At 59.3% G+C, this 18,279-nt stretch overlaps 1 protein-coding gene across 1 annotated transcript in view; it reads right to left on the reverse strand.

Moving 5' to 3' along the window:
• Window positions 1-17,203, reverse strand: part of CROCC2 (ciliary rootlet coiled-coil, rootletin family member 2) — a 33,710-nt gene extending 16,507 nt beyond the window's left edge. Inside the window, 14 exon segments of the mRNA XM_018039945.1 lie at window positions 2,165-2,341; window positions 2,901-3,049; window positions 3,455-3,582; window positions 6,649-6,842; window positions 11,122-11,352; window positions 11,572-11,718; window positions 12,128-12,272; window positions 12,687-12,869; window positions 14,775-14,990; window positions 14,992-15,095; window positions 15,213-15,414; window positions 15,678-15,806; window positions 16,219-16,416; window positions 16,842-17,203. Of these exon segments, the coding sequence (XP_017895434.1) occupies window positions 2,165-2,341; window positions 2,901-3,049; window positions 3,455-3,582; window positions 6,649-6,842; window positions 11,122-11,352; window positions 11,572-11,718; window positions 12,128-12,272; window positions 12,687-12,869; window positions 14,775-14,990; window positions 14,992-15,095; window positions 15,213-15,414; window positions 15,678-15,806; window positions 16,219-16,416; window positions 16,842-17,047 (2,409 nt within the window). The 5' untranslated portion in view covers window positions 17,048-17,203.

Here is an 18,279-nt window from a genome sequence, read left to right on the forward strand (position 1 = left end):
TGAACATTCCTTGGCAGTGTCCTTCCTTGGGATTGGAATGGAAACTGACCTATCATAATGTCTATAGGTGTATGTGTGTGTATAGCTGTGTGTGTGTGTATAGGTGTGTGTGTGTATAGGTATATGTGTGTGTATAGATGTGTGTGTGTATAGCTGTGTGTGTGTATAGCTGTATGTGTGTGTATAGCTGTATGTGTGTGTATAGGTGTGTGTGTGTGTATAGGTATGTGTGTGTATAGCTGTATGCGTGTATATAGATGTGTGTGTTTGTATAGATGTTGTGTGAGTATAGCTGTGTGTGTGTGTATAGATGTGTGGGCGTGTATAGCTGTGTGTGTGTGTATAGCTGTGTGTGTGTATAGATGTATGTGTGTGTATAGCTGTGTGTGTATAGCTGTGTGTGTGTGTATAGATGTGTGTGTATAGCTGTGTGTGTGTATAGATGTGTGTGTATAGCTGTGTGTGTATAGATGTGTGTGTGTATAGCTGTGTGTGTGTATAGATGTATGTGTGTGTATAGCTGTGTGTGTGTATAGCTGTGTGTGTGTGTATAGATGTGTGTGTATAGCTGTGTGTGTGTGTATAGATGTGTGTGTATAGCTGTGTGTGTATAGATGTGTGTGTGTATAGCTGTGTGTGTGTATAGCTGTGTGTGTGTGTATAGATGTGTGTGTGTGTATAGATGTGGGTGTGTATAGCTGTGTGTGTATAACTGTGTGTGTGTATAGATGTATGTGTGTGTATAGCTGTGTGTGTGTGTATAGCTGTGTGAGTGTATAGCTGTGCATGTGTATAGCTGTGTGTGTGTATAGATGTGTGTGTATATGTATATGTGAGTGTATAGCTGTGTGTATGTATAGCTGTGTGTGTGTATAGCTGTATATGTGTGTACAGCTGTGTGTGTGTATAGCTGTGTGTGTGTGTATAGCTGTGTGTGTACATAGATGTGTGTGTGTATAGCTGTGTGTGTGTGTATAGCTGTGTGTGTACATAGATGTGTGTGTGTATAGCTGTGTGTGTGTATAGCTGTGTGTGTGTGTATAGCTGTATGTGTGTGTATAGACGTGTGTGCATATAGATGTGTGTGTATAGCTGTGTGTATATATAGATGTGTGTGTGTGTATATAGATCTTTGTGAGTATAGCTGTGTGTGTGTGTATAGCTGTGTGTGTGTATATAGCTGTGTGAGTGTATAGCTGTGCGTGTGTATAGATGTGTGTGTATAGGTATATGTGAGTGTATAGCTGTGTGTATGTATAGCTGTGTGTGTGTATAGCTGTATATGTGTGTACAGCTGTGTGTGTGTATAGCTGTGTGTGTACATAGATGTGTGTGTGTATAGCTGTGTGTGTGTATAGCTGTATGTGTGTGTATAGACGTGTGTGCGTATAGATGTGTGTGTGTATAGCTGTGTGTATATATAAATGTGTGTGTGTGTATATAGATCTTTGTGAGTATAGCTGTGTGTGTGTGTATAGCTGTGTATGTGTGTATATAGCTGTATGTGTGTGTATAGCGGTATGTGTGTATACAGATGTGTGTGAGCATAGCTGTGTATGTGTGTATAGCTGTATGTGTGTGTATAGCTGTGTGCGTGTGTATAGCTGTGTGTGTGTATATATAGATCTTTGTGAGTATAGCTGTGTGTGTGTGTATAGCTGTGTGTGTGTGTATAGCTGTGTGTGTGTGTATAGCTGTGTGTGTGTATAGCTGTGTGTGTGTATAGCTGTGTGCGTGTGTATAGCTGTGTGTGTGTATAGCTGTGTGTGTGTATAGCTGTGTGTGTGTATAGCTGTATGTGTGTGTATAGCTGTGTGTGTGTGTATAGCTGTGTGTGTGTATAGATGCGTGTGTGTGTATAGATGTGTGTGTAGAGCGGTCTGTGTGTATTTGTCAGTGGGCAGGGGGACTGATGGGCGGATGGGTGAATGTCTGGATAGACAGGTGGGTGGATACACAGATGGATGGCTGGACAGGTAGACGGATGGACAGATGGATGGGTGGGTGGAGAGATGGATGCAGGGACTGAATGGAGGGTGATGTGGGAGGGTGGAGGACTGTGGTGGGAGCACCAAGCGGCGAGTGCAGCGACTCACGCAGCCCACTTCCCGGGTCGGAGCAGGCCCAGCGAGTGCCTGGGGCCCCGCCTCTCGGCCCCCGTCACCTGCTGCTTCTCGAGCTGCAGCTGCAGGCGACCCTCGTCTCGCTCGCGCCTCAGGCTCTGCACTTGCTCCTTCAGCGCCTCCCTCCTGCTTGCGTTCTTTGCCACCAGCTCCTTCTCCTGCTTCAGCCGGCGAGCTGCCGCTTCCTTTTCCTCCATCAGAGACAGACTCAGGGTCTCCTGGGCCGAAGGAGGGACAGGTGTGAAGACGCACGGGTCAGAGCTCGCGCGAGCAGCAGGCCTCCGCGCTCCTGAGCGAGAGCAGGATCGTGGGTGCCGGGGCGGGACAGCTGCCCGGGGACCTGTCCTGGCCAGCCCGCCGCAGGCCCTGTCTCCCGCAGTGACAGGAGCTCTGGAGGGCTCTGGGCCCCCACATCCGCCACCCCATGGCCCAGTCACAGCTCAGAGCTGTGGAGCTCTGGGAGCATTCTTGAGCTCAGGGAGCACCAGGCACCCTGGCAGCAGGGTGTGTGAGGACGTGCCACGCGGGGCCTGCCCGCTGGGACCAGCGGACGGCTCAGAGGGCACGGAGCTCCCTGCGAATATGGGCCTCAGACCGCGGCAGGCCAGCCGACGCCCGGGGGCGTCTCCTCTGTGAGGGACAGAGCATCCAGGCGCGCTGTGAGCGGTCCTTGGCCTGCCTGCTGCCTGCTGGTCTCCTGGCCCACCGCCCCTGTGGACACAGCAGACTCCTGGGCAGTGACTGGGCAGCTGGGGCGGGGGTCCCGGGAAGGCAGACCTTCTCCCTCTGGAGCCGGGCGAGGTCCTCGCGGTGGGCCAGTGCTTGGCTCTCCAGGGCCAGCTGCACGTCCCGCTCCTGCTGAGCCGCCTGCCGCCGGAGCCTTGTCTCCTGGGCCTCCCGGACGCTCTGCAGCTGCTCCAGCTCCACTGCCGAGAGACAGGCCCATCCAGACTCGCGGGGAGGCCCGGCCCCCAACACCCTGCCGCCCGTGGGCCCCTGGCTCTGGGGAGGCTGCAAGCTGGTGGGACAGAGCCCCCCAACCACTCAGTAGGCGGATGTCTTGATGGCAGCCCGCACGGCTGGGTGGGCTGAACAGAGGCAGGGGCATGGAGTTGGGCAGGGGCTGCCACGTGGACCTGTGACAGAGCCCATCCTGAGCCTTGGGCCGGCACCAGGCACCAGTCGCAGATGGCAGTGGCAGGAGCTCTTGGCTGACTTCAGACGTGAGCTCCCTGCCGTGTTCAGGCCCCGTTGGGGAGCAGTGACTGGGAGCCGCCCTCCAGGGGACAAGCTCAGGGAAGGGGGGCAGAGGGAGCCCATCGGAGCAGCACCTTGCAGGGCCTGCTGGGCCAGCCGTGCGCTCCGGGCCTCTCCCTCCAGCTGCTCCTGCTGTGCCTGCAGCTGCGACGCCATCTGTCGGGCCTCAAAGAGGCTGCTCTCCAGGGTGTCCCTCTCGGCCCTGCGGAGAGTCATCACGCCACAGGCGAGTCACCCACACCGGCAGAGGACCCTGCTGGACGAGGGGCAGCACAGAGCCCATTTGCTAGGATGGTGTCCTCCAAGGCTGGGCTATCCATCCGAAGGCAAGCAGAAGACAGCTCATTCATTTTAAATCTCTAAGAACAGAGTGGCGCCCACACAGAAACCAGGTGGGCTAACAAGTTAAATACAAAACCGAAACAGGTAACAGCTAAGCAACTCTAACTCTGAACTGTAAAAACCATAGACAAAAGTAGAGAAGGGTATTTTATAATCTTAAGCAAGGCACAAAAATCAGAAGACAAAAATAAGGAGGCCAACAGTTCTGAATACATTTAAAGAGAGGGAGGCAGAGTTTTGTGCAGAAAAGATTTCCCAAATCAAGTCAAAAGATGGGGGACAGACTCGGAGACGATGTTTGCACTAAATATACTGCAGTTAATACCCATCGTATATAAAGAGCTCCTACCAATCAATGACAGAAAGTGGCTTATCCTACAGGAAAATGAGAATAATGCCTGTTATTCACAAAGAAAACAAGAATGGTGAACAAACATACGAAACTCACTAGTCCTCAAGGGCGTTCAGATTTCACCTGTGCTGTTTCATCTGTCATGCATCACATTAGCAAAGCTGGAAATAGCGATCGTATGGCTTGTTGGGAGGGGTGCAAGGGCCACTTTGGCAGAGGGGGACTAGGAAATTTTAAAGCATAAACTGTGTACATCTTTCTTTGGACTACCAATTCCAGTTCTAGGGTCAGCGCTTTAGAAATACACGTGAACCAATGGTGCAGTCCAGGACTCTGCCCGAAGCCTCACACAGGGCCTGAATCAGACTCAGCGTCAATGCGAGAATGTTTTAGAAACCCCAGTGCATCTCGTCTGCTGCTAACGACGGTGAGGAAACTCTGCCCGCTCTGAGAAGCAGCCTCCAGCGCTGAACACGTGCAGCACCATCCCCGGTGTGAAACTGCCTCTGCATCTGGGCACAGACACGGCCAGTCAGAAAGCGCCTGGGGTGAGCATGGCGACTCAGCAGCTCCTGCTTCTGGGGAGGGTGATGGCAGGACCCGCCTCTCCGGCAGCGAGTCCATCAGTCACCAGCCAGCCAGTGAGCACGCGTTCATATTAATGGTTATGTGCCGTGTCCTGCCCTGATGCACGGTGAAAAACGTCCACTGACCAAACAGCAAGGACACACCACAAACACTCAGCACAGACGCCACGTGAAGACAGCCCACGCCCAGCCCCAAACAGGCTGGCGGGTCGGGGAGACCTGCAGGCCGCAGAGGGCCTGGCCTAGTCTGCCCATCCGGCCCCCAAAGCTGCCCTCAGGCCCTGCGCAGGGCTGCTCTAGGGTCGGGGTGGGGCGGGTCAGCACCTCCCAGGGCGCCCTGATGTCTGCAGAGCCCAGGAGCCTCGCTCCTCTGACACCGCCCCCCAGCCCCCACCCTCTAAGCTCCCACGTGGTCTCCACTCCCCACGTCCATGTGCCTGTGTCCTCTGCCTGGAGGGCTGTCCGCCTCACATCCACTTCTCTCAGGTGCCCGCCTGATCCCCTCTGGGGTCGTGGCCTGTGTGGGTCAGACACCGAATGGTCCCCTAGAGGGAGAGACTCTGAGAACCAGTCCAGTCTCTCCCTCATCTCACCTCCTGGAAGGCAGCTGGCACCACCAGCAAGGGTGTGGGGGTGCGGGTGAGGACCCAGTCCATCTCACTGAAGCCTGAGAACTAAGTGGGGTCCCTGGCACTGCAGCCTTGTCAGGGCCTGGGACTGGGGGCTGGATGACCTCAAAACCCAGGGTCCTCACTCATTAGGAGAAGCAAGTCACGTCCTGAGCACTTTGTCAGCAGAGGCTCAGACTGGTCCCTGGGAAACGCTGTTTAGTGGGCATGTGATTCTGTCTGGGGTCTGCAGGACCACCACATGCAGAGACCCTGGGCCCAGTGGTCACGGGTGAGTCACGGGAAGATCCTCTGACCAGGGCCTGTGAGCTGGGCAGTAAATGATGGCGGGAGGAAAGAGGCCCCCTACCCCTGCCCTGAGTGCCAGTGGGGCCTGGGAGGGGGCAGGGGCAGAGCCTGGGACCCTCTGCTGGGGTCCCAGGCTTCCTGCTGCAGTCTGTGCCCACAGTTGCATTGGGAGGGGAGACTTCTCTCTTTCTTCCATGGTGAAGTTCGAGGACCACGGGCTCTAAGTTTCCTTATAACCTCTAGTTCTGGAATTCTGGGAGGAACTCTTTCTACAAAAATACTCGGATGTTCCTTAGACGGGCACAAGGTGCAGAAAGCCATGAGCCTGTGGATGTCGCCAGAGGTCACAGGCCAGCTCAGTTCACCAGGCAGCAGTCTGCAGGGCACCGCTTCTTGCCTATGAGTGTCCTGGAAGTGGCCCCGACGGTTTCAGGGTTTCCCACCACTCCACTCCCCCCAGCCTCGTGGCTCCCTCGAGCTGCCACCACCCAGGCTCCAGGAATAAGCACAGGGCCCCAGACTGCCCATCTGAGCCCTGTGGCTCTCAGGACCAACTCAAGGGCATCAAATGGTTCAAGACAGCTGCCGGCAGCAGCTCTCAGGACTCATGGGGAGAGGCGTGCACTGTGTCTGCTGGCCATCTCGCCCGCTTTCACCTTGCGCCTTCCCAAGAATGACAGCGGAGAGGCGGGGAGTTGAGGGCACCATGGGAGCGCCTGGATCCAGCCTTGCCTGAAGCCATGAATACCTGGTGCTGCTCAGGTCGGTGAGCAAGACTTTCCCCATCTTCCTGCTGCTCTGAGATGGGTTTCTGCGGGTCTGAGATGGGTTTCTGCGGCCTGCCACCTGGCCAGTGCGGCCCCCTCTCTCGGGAAGGCTGTCCTAGGCACATATACCCCTTCCAGGGCTCCTTGAGCCCTCAGGCACTGCGTTCACCCCTCACTTATAGCCTCTCTCCCTTGTACACACACTTGCCCTGCCCCACAGTCACTGAGAGACCGCCCATCCTCACTACGTGGGCTCCTGGAGGTCAAGGCCACATGAACACTTGCCGGTAGGTCCCCAGGTACCTGAGATCGGCTGCCTCCTCGGCCATGAGCTGACCTTGCTTCTCCAGGGCCTCCTGCTTGGCCAGCAGCTGGACTCGCTCTTCAGACAAAGCCTCCTTCTCCTGCAGGGCCCTCTGGAGAGCGGCCATCTGGGCCTCCTGGTCCTGCAGGCTTTGGGCCAGCTGCTTCTCCAGGGCCTGTTTCTTGCATGTGACCTAGAGGAGGAGGAGGGGAAAGTCCAGCAGAGAGAGTGGGAGGGTTACGAGGGGCCTCTGGAGGGAAAAGAAGGACTTCGGAAAAAGTGTTTCCTTCAGAATAGCAACAGAGGAAAGAGAGGAGGAGGAGCGTGGCCAGGAGACGTAGAGGACCCCCTGTGCATGTGTGTTTTCACAGCAGAGGGGCCTCCAGTCCTGAAACCGTGATGGAGAAACGACTGGCCTGAGCACCGCCAGGTGGGACCCAGCTGTCAATCTAAACAGCAACCTCTGTTGGGCCACACATTTCCGGGGTTGGGAGACACTCCACAGAAATGCGAAGAAGGTGACAGAAGGTCCGATTGCTGCAGACGAACACCTCCCCCAAGGACATCGCAGAGACCCGGACAGAGCCCATCACAGGAGTCTGAATAGGGCTCAGAGAGCCGCCCGGGCAGCCGAGACCGAAGGAGCCGAGATCCCAGAGGGAAGCGAGGCAGAGCAGTGAGGCCACCACTCGGCATCTCCTCTCTCCTTGGAGCATGTGCTGACTTAAGTCTGGGCTGAGGAGCTGAGAAGCCAGGGAGAGCGTCCAGCAGTCCTGTCTTTAGGAGCATAAGAACTCGAGCTGACAGACCTCAGGGCAGAGGGTCCTGATAAGCGTCCAAGTTTCCAGTTGTAATCACAGGAGGGCTTCATCCTCATAGCGGTGGTGAAGCTGAATAGACAGCCCCCCAAACCCGGCTTTCCTGGTGGCTCAGATGGTAAAGAATCTGCCTGCAATGCAGGAGGCCCGGGTTCCATCCCCAGGCTGGGAAAGCCCCCTGGAGAACGGAATGACCACCCACTCCAGTATCCTTGCCTGGAGAGTTCCATGGACAGAGGAGCCTGGCGGGCTGCAATCCATGGGGTTGCAAAGAGTCAGACAAGGCCGAGCCACTAACACGTTCACTCTTCTAACTTTCCAGAACATGAAGATCGGGCTTGAATCATCTCAGTCATGAACTACAGTGATCTACCCCACTGCCTGCCAGAACCAAAAGTGAGCCTTCTCTAGAAGAACAGCGTCACCGAGATCCTCAAATTATTCCTACAGTTTTTTATATTTAACATGTGGCTTTTATTCAACACAACCAGGCATGTCAGAGGTATAATCACATGGCCAAAAGCCACACGTAACATGAAATAGACACACATGCCTCCCTGCCCATCTGGCTGTCCAGATATTGACGTTATCAAACACGGACTTTAACATAGCTGTGATTAACATGTTCAAGAAGATGGATGGCAAAACGTAGAGTTTCGCAATAGAACTGGATGCTTAACAGAATAAGAACAACATGATCATCTTAACAGACTCAGGGAACACATTTAATGGAATTCAAAACCCATTCATAGTTTAAAAAAAATCTCAGCATGCCAGGAATAAAAGAAAACTTCCTCAATCTCATAAGAGGCATCCATGAAAAACCTATATATTGCATCATACTTACTGGTGAAATTCTCTCCCCACAGGTGGGTTTGCTATTAACAGAAAGATGGCCAGTCTCACTGCTTTTTCTCAGTTTTGTTCCGTAGGTCTTTAGCCAGTGAATTAAGAGAAGAGACGAAAGTCACTGAGATCAGAAAGGAAGTAAATCCGCTGTTATCCACAGACAGCGTGATAATGTTCATGTGAAATCCTGGTGCTGATCAGTCTCTCTCTCAGGGTTGCATGATCAAAAGTTAATATGTGACATTACATTTCTATATGCTAGTAATGGACATAGAAAAATGCAATTGTAACAGCAAGGCATAATATCAAACCCAGGAATTAATTTAATCAAAGACGTGTGAGGCCTCTGCACTGAACACTGCAAAACGCAACCAAGAGGAATTAAGTAAAGAGAAAAGCAGAGAGATGTACCACGCTCGCGGACAGACAGCTGGGCCCAGCTCAGGCGCCTGTTCCTCTCAAACTGGTCACAACGTCAACAAAATCCCAGTCAAATGGACAAATCTGATTCTAAAATGTAAATAACCAAACAATCTTGAAAAGAAGGATTAGATGGGCAAACAACATTACTTCATTACAAGATATTAGAAAGCTGCAGTAATGCAGGGCGCTGTAGCAGGCTTGGTGAAAGCATGAACAAATCGATCAGTCTGCACAGATCAGCAGTACGATCAGGGCACATACATGCACACACGCACACACCGCACACACACACATACACGCACACACGCGCACACGCATGCCGCACACACTGCACATACACAGACACGCATGCACACACACACACACGATCAATTTATTTTCAACAAGTTGCCAAGATCATCCAAGAAGGAAAGGAAAGTCTTAAAAATTGCTGTGGAAACAACTGGATATTAATGTAAACAATAATTGGACCTCAGTTCCTATTTCATACCACACACCCACAGTTTCCACACCTTCATGTACATCAGAATCACTGGGAGGGATGATTAAAATCCAGATTTTTGGCCCCATCCACAGAGTTTCAGATTCAGTAGGTTTTGGGAGGGCAGCTGAGAATCTGCATGTTAAGCAAGTTCTCAAGTGATGACTGAGGCTGCTGGCCTGAGGAACACGCTGTGAGAACCTCTGCTGTACAGAAAAAGCAGCTTTAAGGCGATCACAGACCTAAGAACTGGAGGAAAACACATCGGGATACTCTTGTCCTTGGGCTGGGCAAACGTTTCTCAGACAACACCTAGAAAACACTAACCATAAATTCTTAAAAAATTTGGGAAACTGAATATTGCCAAAGGTAAACTTTCCTGTCCATCAAAACTGTCGGCAACAAAATGTATACACACGTCACACAAACGTGAGGACATCTGTCTGACGAAGCGTTTGTACTCAAGATGCGCGAACTAGAAACCCGCAACCAAAATGGGAAAACCCAATAAAATAGACGGTAGACCTGAACAGACACTTGACGAGACAAGGTTCACAAACATTTAATAAGCAGATGAAAAAAATGTGCTTAATGCCTTTTATCACCAGAAAATGGCCAATAAAGCCACAAAGGCATCCACACACAGAGAGTGGCAAGACGGACGGTGCCGAACGCTGACGAGGCTGAGCAGCAGCTGGACGCCGCCCACACTGCCGGCAAGAGAAACGATACAGCCACTTGGGAAAACTGCCTGGCAGGTTCTTCTAATGCTCAAGAACATCTACCCAGTGACTCCACAGTTCGCTCTTAGGTATTTACTCAAGAGAAACGAGAATATCCGTATAGATTTGTACACGCATGCCTGCAGCACTCTCGTCCACCTTGTCTACTGGAAACCTAAAAATCCAGCAGTGGGTAAATGGGTAAAAGATGTAATTTAGCCACACGACGGAATGTTACCATGCTGTCAAAACCAGGAGCTGCTGACACGCCTAACAACAGAGACGACCCTCACAGAGGCCACGCTGAGGGCGAGAAGCCGGGCTCCGGAGTGTCTGCAGCCCACGACTCCATATGCAAAGCATCTAGAGCTGGGGAAGCCAGTCCACGGTGGCGAGGTCAGGGCAGAGGACGCCTGGGTGGCCACGCCACCGGGGAGCTTGCTGGGCTGGTGCAGACGCCCTGCATCCTGGCCAGGTGGGGGCCACACCAGGCTCACCTGAGCTGCGCACTGGCTTCACTGAAGGTGACGATGCGGCCGCCACACAGGAAAAGGACAGGACAGGGTCTGAGAAACAGGAAGAGGCTAGCCCGAGTCCCGAAAGTGACCGGCCATGAAGTCTGAGTGCCACCGGGGGCCCAGGACTCTGCAGGGACGGGTCTCCACGTGCACCTCCAAGGCTGGAGTCAGGAGAAAGCAAGCGTGCCATGGTGTCTTGTGCTATGGAGTGTGACCACTGCTACGGAAGATCCACGCCGGCAGATTTGGGAATGGATGCACAGATGCGGCTGTGAGCGTGTGACTGGGCAGCTCTGTTGTGTGGATGTGGCCCAGGAAGGAGACAGACAAAACGACGGAGGGGCAGGGGAGCCTTTCCCTCGAGCGTGTGTCGCTGGGCCCGAGGCCTTCGACCCTCTGACCAGGGGGGACCCGGCCCCTGGGTGCTGGGGACAGGCCCAACATAGACGTCCTTTTTGGGTGCTGCTGCCCCATCCCCTACCTCACACACCGGGAAGCCGGCTTCGAATCAGCCAAGTCGGGCAGCCTGAGGTTAGAAAGCACCGGCGCTGACGTCCGAGGGCCAGTGTGGCTTCTAAATCCGTGTGTGCCCGTCCACCCCAGAGGCAGGGGCGACCCTGCCGGATGGGGTTGGGGACTGGGAGCCCCATGACCCCCTCACGTGGCCCACCTGCTCCTGCAGCTGGGTCCGTTCTCGCCGGAGTCGGGCTGCCTGACCCTCCAGCCGCTCCAGCCGCTCCTCCAGCCGCCCGCAGGCCCGCTGCAGGCCCCTCCTCTCGGCCCGCAGGAGCTCCACCTGCCGCTCTGCCTGCGCCAGCTGCTCCCGGGTGCCCGCCTGCCCCTGCACCAGCGTCTGCTGCTGCGCCTGCAGCTCGTCCCGCTCCTGCTCCAGCTGCCGGTGAGGGGGGGTGCGGGGAGGGACGGGGGTGGTCCGTGTGCAGACCCAAGCCCCACGCACCCTCGCCCCCAAGTCCAGGAGTGGAGACGGTGGGGAGGAGGATGGGCGAAAGGGGAGCCCTGAGCTCGGGGGGCCGGGGTTGGGCCAGGGCTTACGGCTGCTCTGGGGAAGCGGGACCCGGGAGAGGTCCATCCCCCTGGGCCCTGGTCTCACCTGCAGGACCAGGTGGTTCAGGGAGCATTTGTCCTGAGCCAGTGCCTCCGTCACAGCAGCCATCTTGGCCAGGGAGTCCCTCTGCTCCACCCCCTCTGCCTTGAGCCGGCTCACGAGCAGTTCCAGGTCAGCTTTGCTGGACTCAGCCTAGGGCGGGGAGGGCAGAGGTCACCCAGCAGGGAAGCTGGGATGGCTTCTAGATCTAGGGGAGCCGCGGCGGGGTGGGAAGTGAGCTGCGCATCACAGAGGCGTGCAAGCTGGAGCTCAGGGAGGGCCTGGAAGCGGTCCCGCAGTGGCGAGGCCTCGGGGGTAGATGGTGGCCCCTGGATCCAAGGCTGCAGCCGAGGGAGGGGCCCCCAAGAGCAGCTATGGCCAGCACTTGGGGACGGGCTGAGGCACACTGGTTGGGGACCAAGGAGGCCACCCTGAGGCTGGAGCCAGGGAGGACGGGGGGAGGCGGGGCGGCAGGGGGACACCACTGAGGCTGGAGCCAGGGGATGGCCTGTGAGCCCAGGCCGGCGAGGAGAGGGGCGGGGCAAGGCGGCCGGGGGCGCACCCGGGCCAGGGCACCATGCAGACCCTCCCTCTCGCTCTCCAGGATGTCCCTCTGCAGCCGCGCTGAGTCCAGCGCCTCCTGGGCTGACACCAGCTCTGTCTTGAGCCCCGAGACCGTGCCCTCCAGCTGCTCCAGGCGCCCTTGACTGAGACCGGGAAACAGAGGGCAGAGGGCATGAGGCCACCTCAGGACGAGAGCCGGGCCACCTCATGGGGCCTGCAGTCAGGGTGACCGCCTGCAGCTGCCCCCAAGGCCTGGGGCCCTGGAGGAGCACGGGTCCCCTGCAGGCCTGGAGTCACTACCCGGGCCTGGGTGACAGCCTGGGCCAGGAGAGGGCAGCCACGCTGGGGCCCACCCCGGCGGGGCCCAGGGATTGGGGTGGGTTTGCCCGGCGTGGGAGGTCTGGCACTGGCTGGACTTTGGGGTGGGTTTGTGAGTGGTGGTGGGAGGTGGTCAGCGTGAGAGGGGCCTGAGGTCTCACTAGCGCCCCCTGATGAGGCTGGTCCCAGGGGTGGGGGAATGCGGGGCCCGAGGGCCGTGGCGCCCACGGGAGGCCCACCTGCTCTCCAGCGCCCTCCGGCCGCGCTCGCGCTGCCGCTCCAGCGCCTCCTTCTGCTCCGCGCACTGCTGGAGGCTCCTCTGCAGCTCTGCGTTCCTGGCCTCCACGCTCCGCTTCTCGGCGTGGGACATGGTTGCCTGCCCCCTTAGCTCCTCAACCACCTCCTCGAGAGCTGCCTTCTCTCTGGAAGGAGGTGAGGCCGAGGCTGGGGGTCCTGGGCACATTCGTGGGGGTGATCAGGGAAAGGGGGCCGCACAGGCCGCTTGGGGCCAGGCTCAGGGACACGTGCGGACCACCCCCAGCTGGTCTGTCCAGGCTCCTGGGTGTGGGCCTTGCAGGAACCTGTAAACCCCGGATGGCCTGACCCCGGGGCGTCCCTAAGCTCAGGCCTCTGCCCCCGTGTGCTAAGCCCAGCCAGTCTGGCGAGACCCCGTGGGAAGGAGGGAACCCCGGCCTGCCAGGGGCCCCCACATCTCCAGGTGCTGCTCACCCACCCTGACAGCCTACCCTGGAGACCCACACCCTCGTCAGAGCTGAGCTCACCGCTGACCCCCACCTGACCCCAAGGTCCCCTCTGCAGGTCACCCGCCAGTCAGGACTGGATCTCAGCTGTTCCCCACCCGGCCAGGCCCCGAAGCACCAAGTCCTGAGGCCCCACTTCCCAAACGCCTCCTGACTCAGCCTCTCATCCCCGTGTTGAGGGGCCACTGGGCCTGTGCCCCCCAGACCCCAGGATGCTGCGGTCTAGCCACTTGTGGGAAGGCGGTGTCCCGGCGAACAGCCCCCCGTGGCCCCTGCCCCAGCGACTGCTGCTCCTCAGCAGGCTGAGGTGGCCCTGCCTGCCTGCCTGCCCCACACCCCATCGCCCCTACTGGAATGCCCTCCCGAGACCTCGCGGGCTCCCCCATTCCTGCCAGGCCGAACCTGCGCGCTCCCGTCTCTGCTCACGGCCTGTGCATGAGCAGGACTGGGTCTAATCTTCCCTTGGACCCCCTGCCCCAGCACTGAGTGCACTGTGGGGCCCTCCAGAGAAAGGGTAGCCCCGAGGGACCTGCGGGCCTGACCCCCGGGTGAGTGAGGGGAAGCACGGGAGGCTGTCGGTCCGCCCCTCATGGCTGCCTCCTGCAGGAAGCCTTCCTGGGCTGCCAGCATACTCCCACCCCACACTCCGGCTCAGGCAACATGTGGGTCTGGGAAGCCCAGGGCTACAGATGCCAGGGGTTCTCTTCCTGCCCCTCACCACCACCTGCCCCGGGGCAGTCAGATGTGCACAGCGGCATCTAGACAGCCTCTTGGCCAAGTGCACCAGGAGACGCCAGACCCATGGGACGCGCCAGGAGGGCCGGCAGGGAACTGGGAGTCCGTGGGCCACCTGTGAGGGATGGCTCAGACACCTGGAGGACTCTCGGCAATGGAAATGGGGCAGCAGGGCAGAACACAGCCTGGTCCCAGAAAGGGCATCTGGGAGGCGGGCCGAGGGGCAGGGCTCGTGCTCAGCCTGGGCTTTGGGAAGGTGAGTCCTGGGCACAGCCAAGACGGGCCCAGGGCAGGAAGAGGGGTGCTCAGTTCAGGCAGGGCTTTGGGGTGGAGAGGGGAGGGAGGCAGCCTCCAACTGGACATTTTCACTTTTGCTCCTGGAGGGCCTCGTGGAGGAGGTGGCCCTGCCCCCTGCCAGCCTCACCTCCCCAGGAACTTCTCCTAGAGGGCCTCATGGAGGTGGTGGCCCTGCCTGTCAGCCTCACCTCCCCAGGGGCTTGCGCCCTGCCTGCTCGCCTCCCCTCCCCTCCCCAGAAGCTTCTCCCAGAGGGCCTCGTGGAGGAGGTGGCCCTGCCCACCAGCCTCACCTCCCCAGAAGCTCCTCCTGGAGGGCCTCGTGGAGGAGGTGGCCCTGCCCACCTGCCTCACCTCCCCAGGAGCTTCTCCTGGAGAGCCTCGTGGAGGAGGTGGCCCTGCCCACCTGCCTCACCTCCCCAGGAGCTTCTCCCGGAGAGCCTCGTGGAGGAGGTGGCCCTGCCCACCTGCCTCACCTCCCCAGGAGCTTCTCCCGGAGGGCCTCATGGAGGAGGTGGCCCTGCCCACCAGCCTCACCTCCCCAGGAGCTCGCTGGTCACGCGGCTCCACTGCGCCTCCCGGCTCTGTGCCTCCAGCTTGCCCAGGAGGTCCTGGCGCTCCTCCTGCAGGAGGCTTCTCGAAGCCTGCAGCTCCCGCTGGCTCTCAGACAGCTGCTCCTGGAGCCCTGTGGCCCTCGCCTCGGATGACTCCAGCTGCTGGCGCAGCTCCTGCCCGGGAGTGGGGGTGCAGTGAGCCCCTGCGTCCTAGCCAGGCCTCTGAACACAGAAGCCAGCCGGGGCCCCTACTCCCAGAGAAAGGACGTAGTTCCGACCAGAGCCCCACTGCAGGGCCAGACGCCTGGGGGTCAGCCTCCTGGGGTCAGCCTCCTGGGGTTCAGCCTCCTGGGGTCAGCCTCCTGGGGGCCACGGGCAGGCCCGTAGTGGCCCTTCTCAGTCTAGCAGGCTTTGTGCCTACCTGCTCCCGCTGCCGCCACTTCTGAATGGCCGCCCGCACAGCCCAGAGTGCTGAGTCCAGGGTGGCCGGGGACTCAGCCCTCAGGAGGGACCCAGTGTGCAGGGGGCTCCTCCGTTGGCCTTGCACCCCCTCGCCTTCAGCACCACTGCTCCTTGCCAGCTCCTCGCTCCCCGCGTCTGCCTGGGCCACCTTCAGGGAGCAGAGAGGATGGAGCTAAGGGCTGAGGTCACACGGGTCCTGCCAGACCATCTCCAAGGCCAGCCTGAACCGCGGAGGCCCTGCGGCTGGTCGGCTGCTGTGTGGGAAGGACCCAGCTGGGCCTGCACCTGTGTGATGCTGTCCAAGAGGAGCCGCAGGGTCTCCATCTCTGCCCCCGAGTCTCCCGGGGCGGTCGGGCCTCTGCCGCCGTGCTGGGACTCCTGGGGCGATGGGGGGTGGGAGAGGCTGCTCAGCGAGGCCCAGGTGCCCCCACCAGCCGCCCTCTCCCAGCCGCGCACCAGTCTCTGCACGTCCATTCTCAGGGAAGAGATGGCTCTCTCCTTGCTCGCGTTTTGCTCGGTGAGCTTCTCCACCAGCAGCGTCTGCTCTGCGAGTCTGGGGACAGCGGGGTGGGGTAGGGCCGTCCGAGCGGAGATCAGAGCCCAGAGCACTGAGCGCCTGGGAGTCCGGCTCTGCCTGCCTCCTCTGTGGTGCTGTCGGCCACCTCTGATCCCCACTGCGGTCAGACGCCCCTCTCCTGCTCTAGAAACTTCAGCGGCTCCCATTGTCTCGGGGATCAGTGTAGACCCTGAGTTCAGCATCGAGCTCCCACCGTGACCCGGACTTAGCTTGCCATCCCTGTGGCGAGGCTTCCTCGGCCCCACCCGCCCTGGTCGTGCCCTGCCCCTCCCTGTGACTGGAGTGCCTCTGACGGTTTATTGTCTTTCCTTCCCAGGAGCCAGCTTCTTCTCTGACCCCGGGCCACGCTTGGGCCTCCCTAGACCCAGAGCCCTGGGCGCCCGCACACCTGGCCTGGAGCGCCGCCTTCTCCGCAGCCCAGCGGCCCTGCAGCTGCAGCATCTCCCGCACCTTGTCCCGCAGCTGCTGCTCCAGGGCAGCTGCCGCACTGCCGGCCGTCAGCCGCAGGTTGGAGCCGAGGTTCAGGCAGGCCGTGTGCAGGCGCCGGGCCATCCTGGCCACATCCGCCCGCAGGTCAGCGAGGCCCCTGCGAGACCAGGGCGCACCCGGCTGAGCCTCAGGAGTGTCTGTGGGCTCAGCCTGCGGGCTCCACGCTGGCTGGGACAGGCGGGGTCTGGTCTCAGGACAGCGGTCTGCCCACCTCAGTGGAGGACCCACAGGTGGCATCACAGCCGGGCAGGGCTGGGCCAGGGCTGGGCCAAGACGCACAGGACGAGCTGTCTGCCTGGAGCGGGACTTGGACCATCTGAGCCTCAAGGGCCCAGGACAGACGGGGTGAGGTGCCTGGCCAGGACCAAGCTCCATGCAAGTCCGCCCGCCGCTGCTGACAGTGGCTCCCTAACCGGCCTGCCCGCTCATGCTGCCAGGCCCCCCACCTGACCCACCCTGTGCACTCAGCCACTTCCCCCAGGGCGCCCTCTGTCCCCCTTTGGCCAGTGGGTTGGCACGCACTTCTCAGTGGCTGCACGCAGCTCAGCCAGGTGTCCCCGGAGCGCGATGACCTGCCTCTGCAGGAGGGCGTCCTGGGGCTGCCCCGAGCTGGCGCGCCCGGCCTGCAGGCAAGAGACGGAGGCCAGGCTGAGGGGTGGGGGGCCCACGACCCCATTCACACCCACACCGTTCCTTCGGCACCGGGGGTGGGGAGCAGACCTCGTCATCAGCCTCTGTGGCCCCTTCTCCTCCCCAACAATCAGGCTGCCCCCTACCTGGGACAGCGCTTGGCTCCCCTCCCAGAGGCTGTAGGGATGAGCACCCCCAGCTCCAGAACCAGGACTCCTCAGCCTGGTCCCCCTGGGGGCAAGGGCAGCACTCAGCTGGCGTGTGGGCAGTAGGGCTGGGTGTGGGGGTAGGGGGTCGGGTGTGGGCAAGAGCTGATGTAGCCCCGTGTGGTCAGCGAGGCCAGCCTTGCAGGGAACTGCGCCGAAGCCCAGACTCAGAGTCCCGGGCTCCGTGCCGCCTCCCCAGCCCCGCGCCGGGCCGGGTCCCTAACGCTGAGCTCAGAGGCCGGGCTCTGCGGGCTCCCACAGCCCCTCCACCTGGTGGAGCCCCAGTGCTTTTCAGCGTTGCTTCTGGCTCCAGACCCGCACCCCCACCCGCCCCTTCATGAGGCCTTTGCTGAGCCCCCTCCCCGACCCCCACTGAGGTCCCCCCACGAGCCCAGATGCCCCCTACGGTGCACCGTCTCCTGGAGTGCCCCCCACCCACTGTGGTCATCGAGCGCCCTGGTGACACGGAGGTGGACACCCAGCCCCGCCTGCCCGACGCGGACTGAAATACAGGACACGCCAGACTCCACAGCTTCTGGAAGCGAGGCTGGGTGGCCGTGTGGTAAGGGACACGCAGGCCAGGGACGGGTAAAGTTCCTGACTCGAGAGTGACTTGCCAAATAGCAACTTGAACTTGTTTGACGACAGGGGCTCCGAGGACAGAGGGGAAAGCCTGAGTCCACTCAAGGGGGAGTCCACTCACCTATAGGAATGACCCCCCAAGTTGCATCCCAAGCAAAGTGTGCTAGAGACAGGCAGACCTGCACACGCGCACACACACACACACCTGCCTGCAGGGGCTGTAAGCAGGTACAGTGGACAGGGAACCAGTGCGCGCACACACACACACACACACACACACACACACACCGGCCTGCAGGCTCTGTAAGGAGGTGCAGTGGATGGTGAACCCAGCCACACACACAGACACACACACCAGCCACACACACCACACAACACCACACACACCCCCCGGCCTGCAGGCTCTGTAAGGAGGTGCAGTGGATGGTGAACCAGCACACACAGACCACGCACACACACCACACAACACCTGCCTGCAGGGCTGTAAGCAGGTACAGTGGACAGGGAACCAGTGAGCACACACACACACACACACACACACA

Source organism: Capra hircus, chromosome 3 (genome assembly GCF_001704415.2).
Source record: "Capra hircus breed San Clemente chromosome 3, ASM170441v1, whole genome shotgun sequence".
Taxonomy (NCBI): Eukaryota; Metazoa; Chordata; class Mammalia; order Artiodactyla; family Bovidae; genus Capra; species Capra hircus.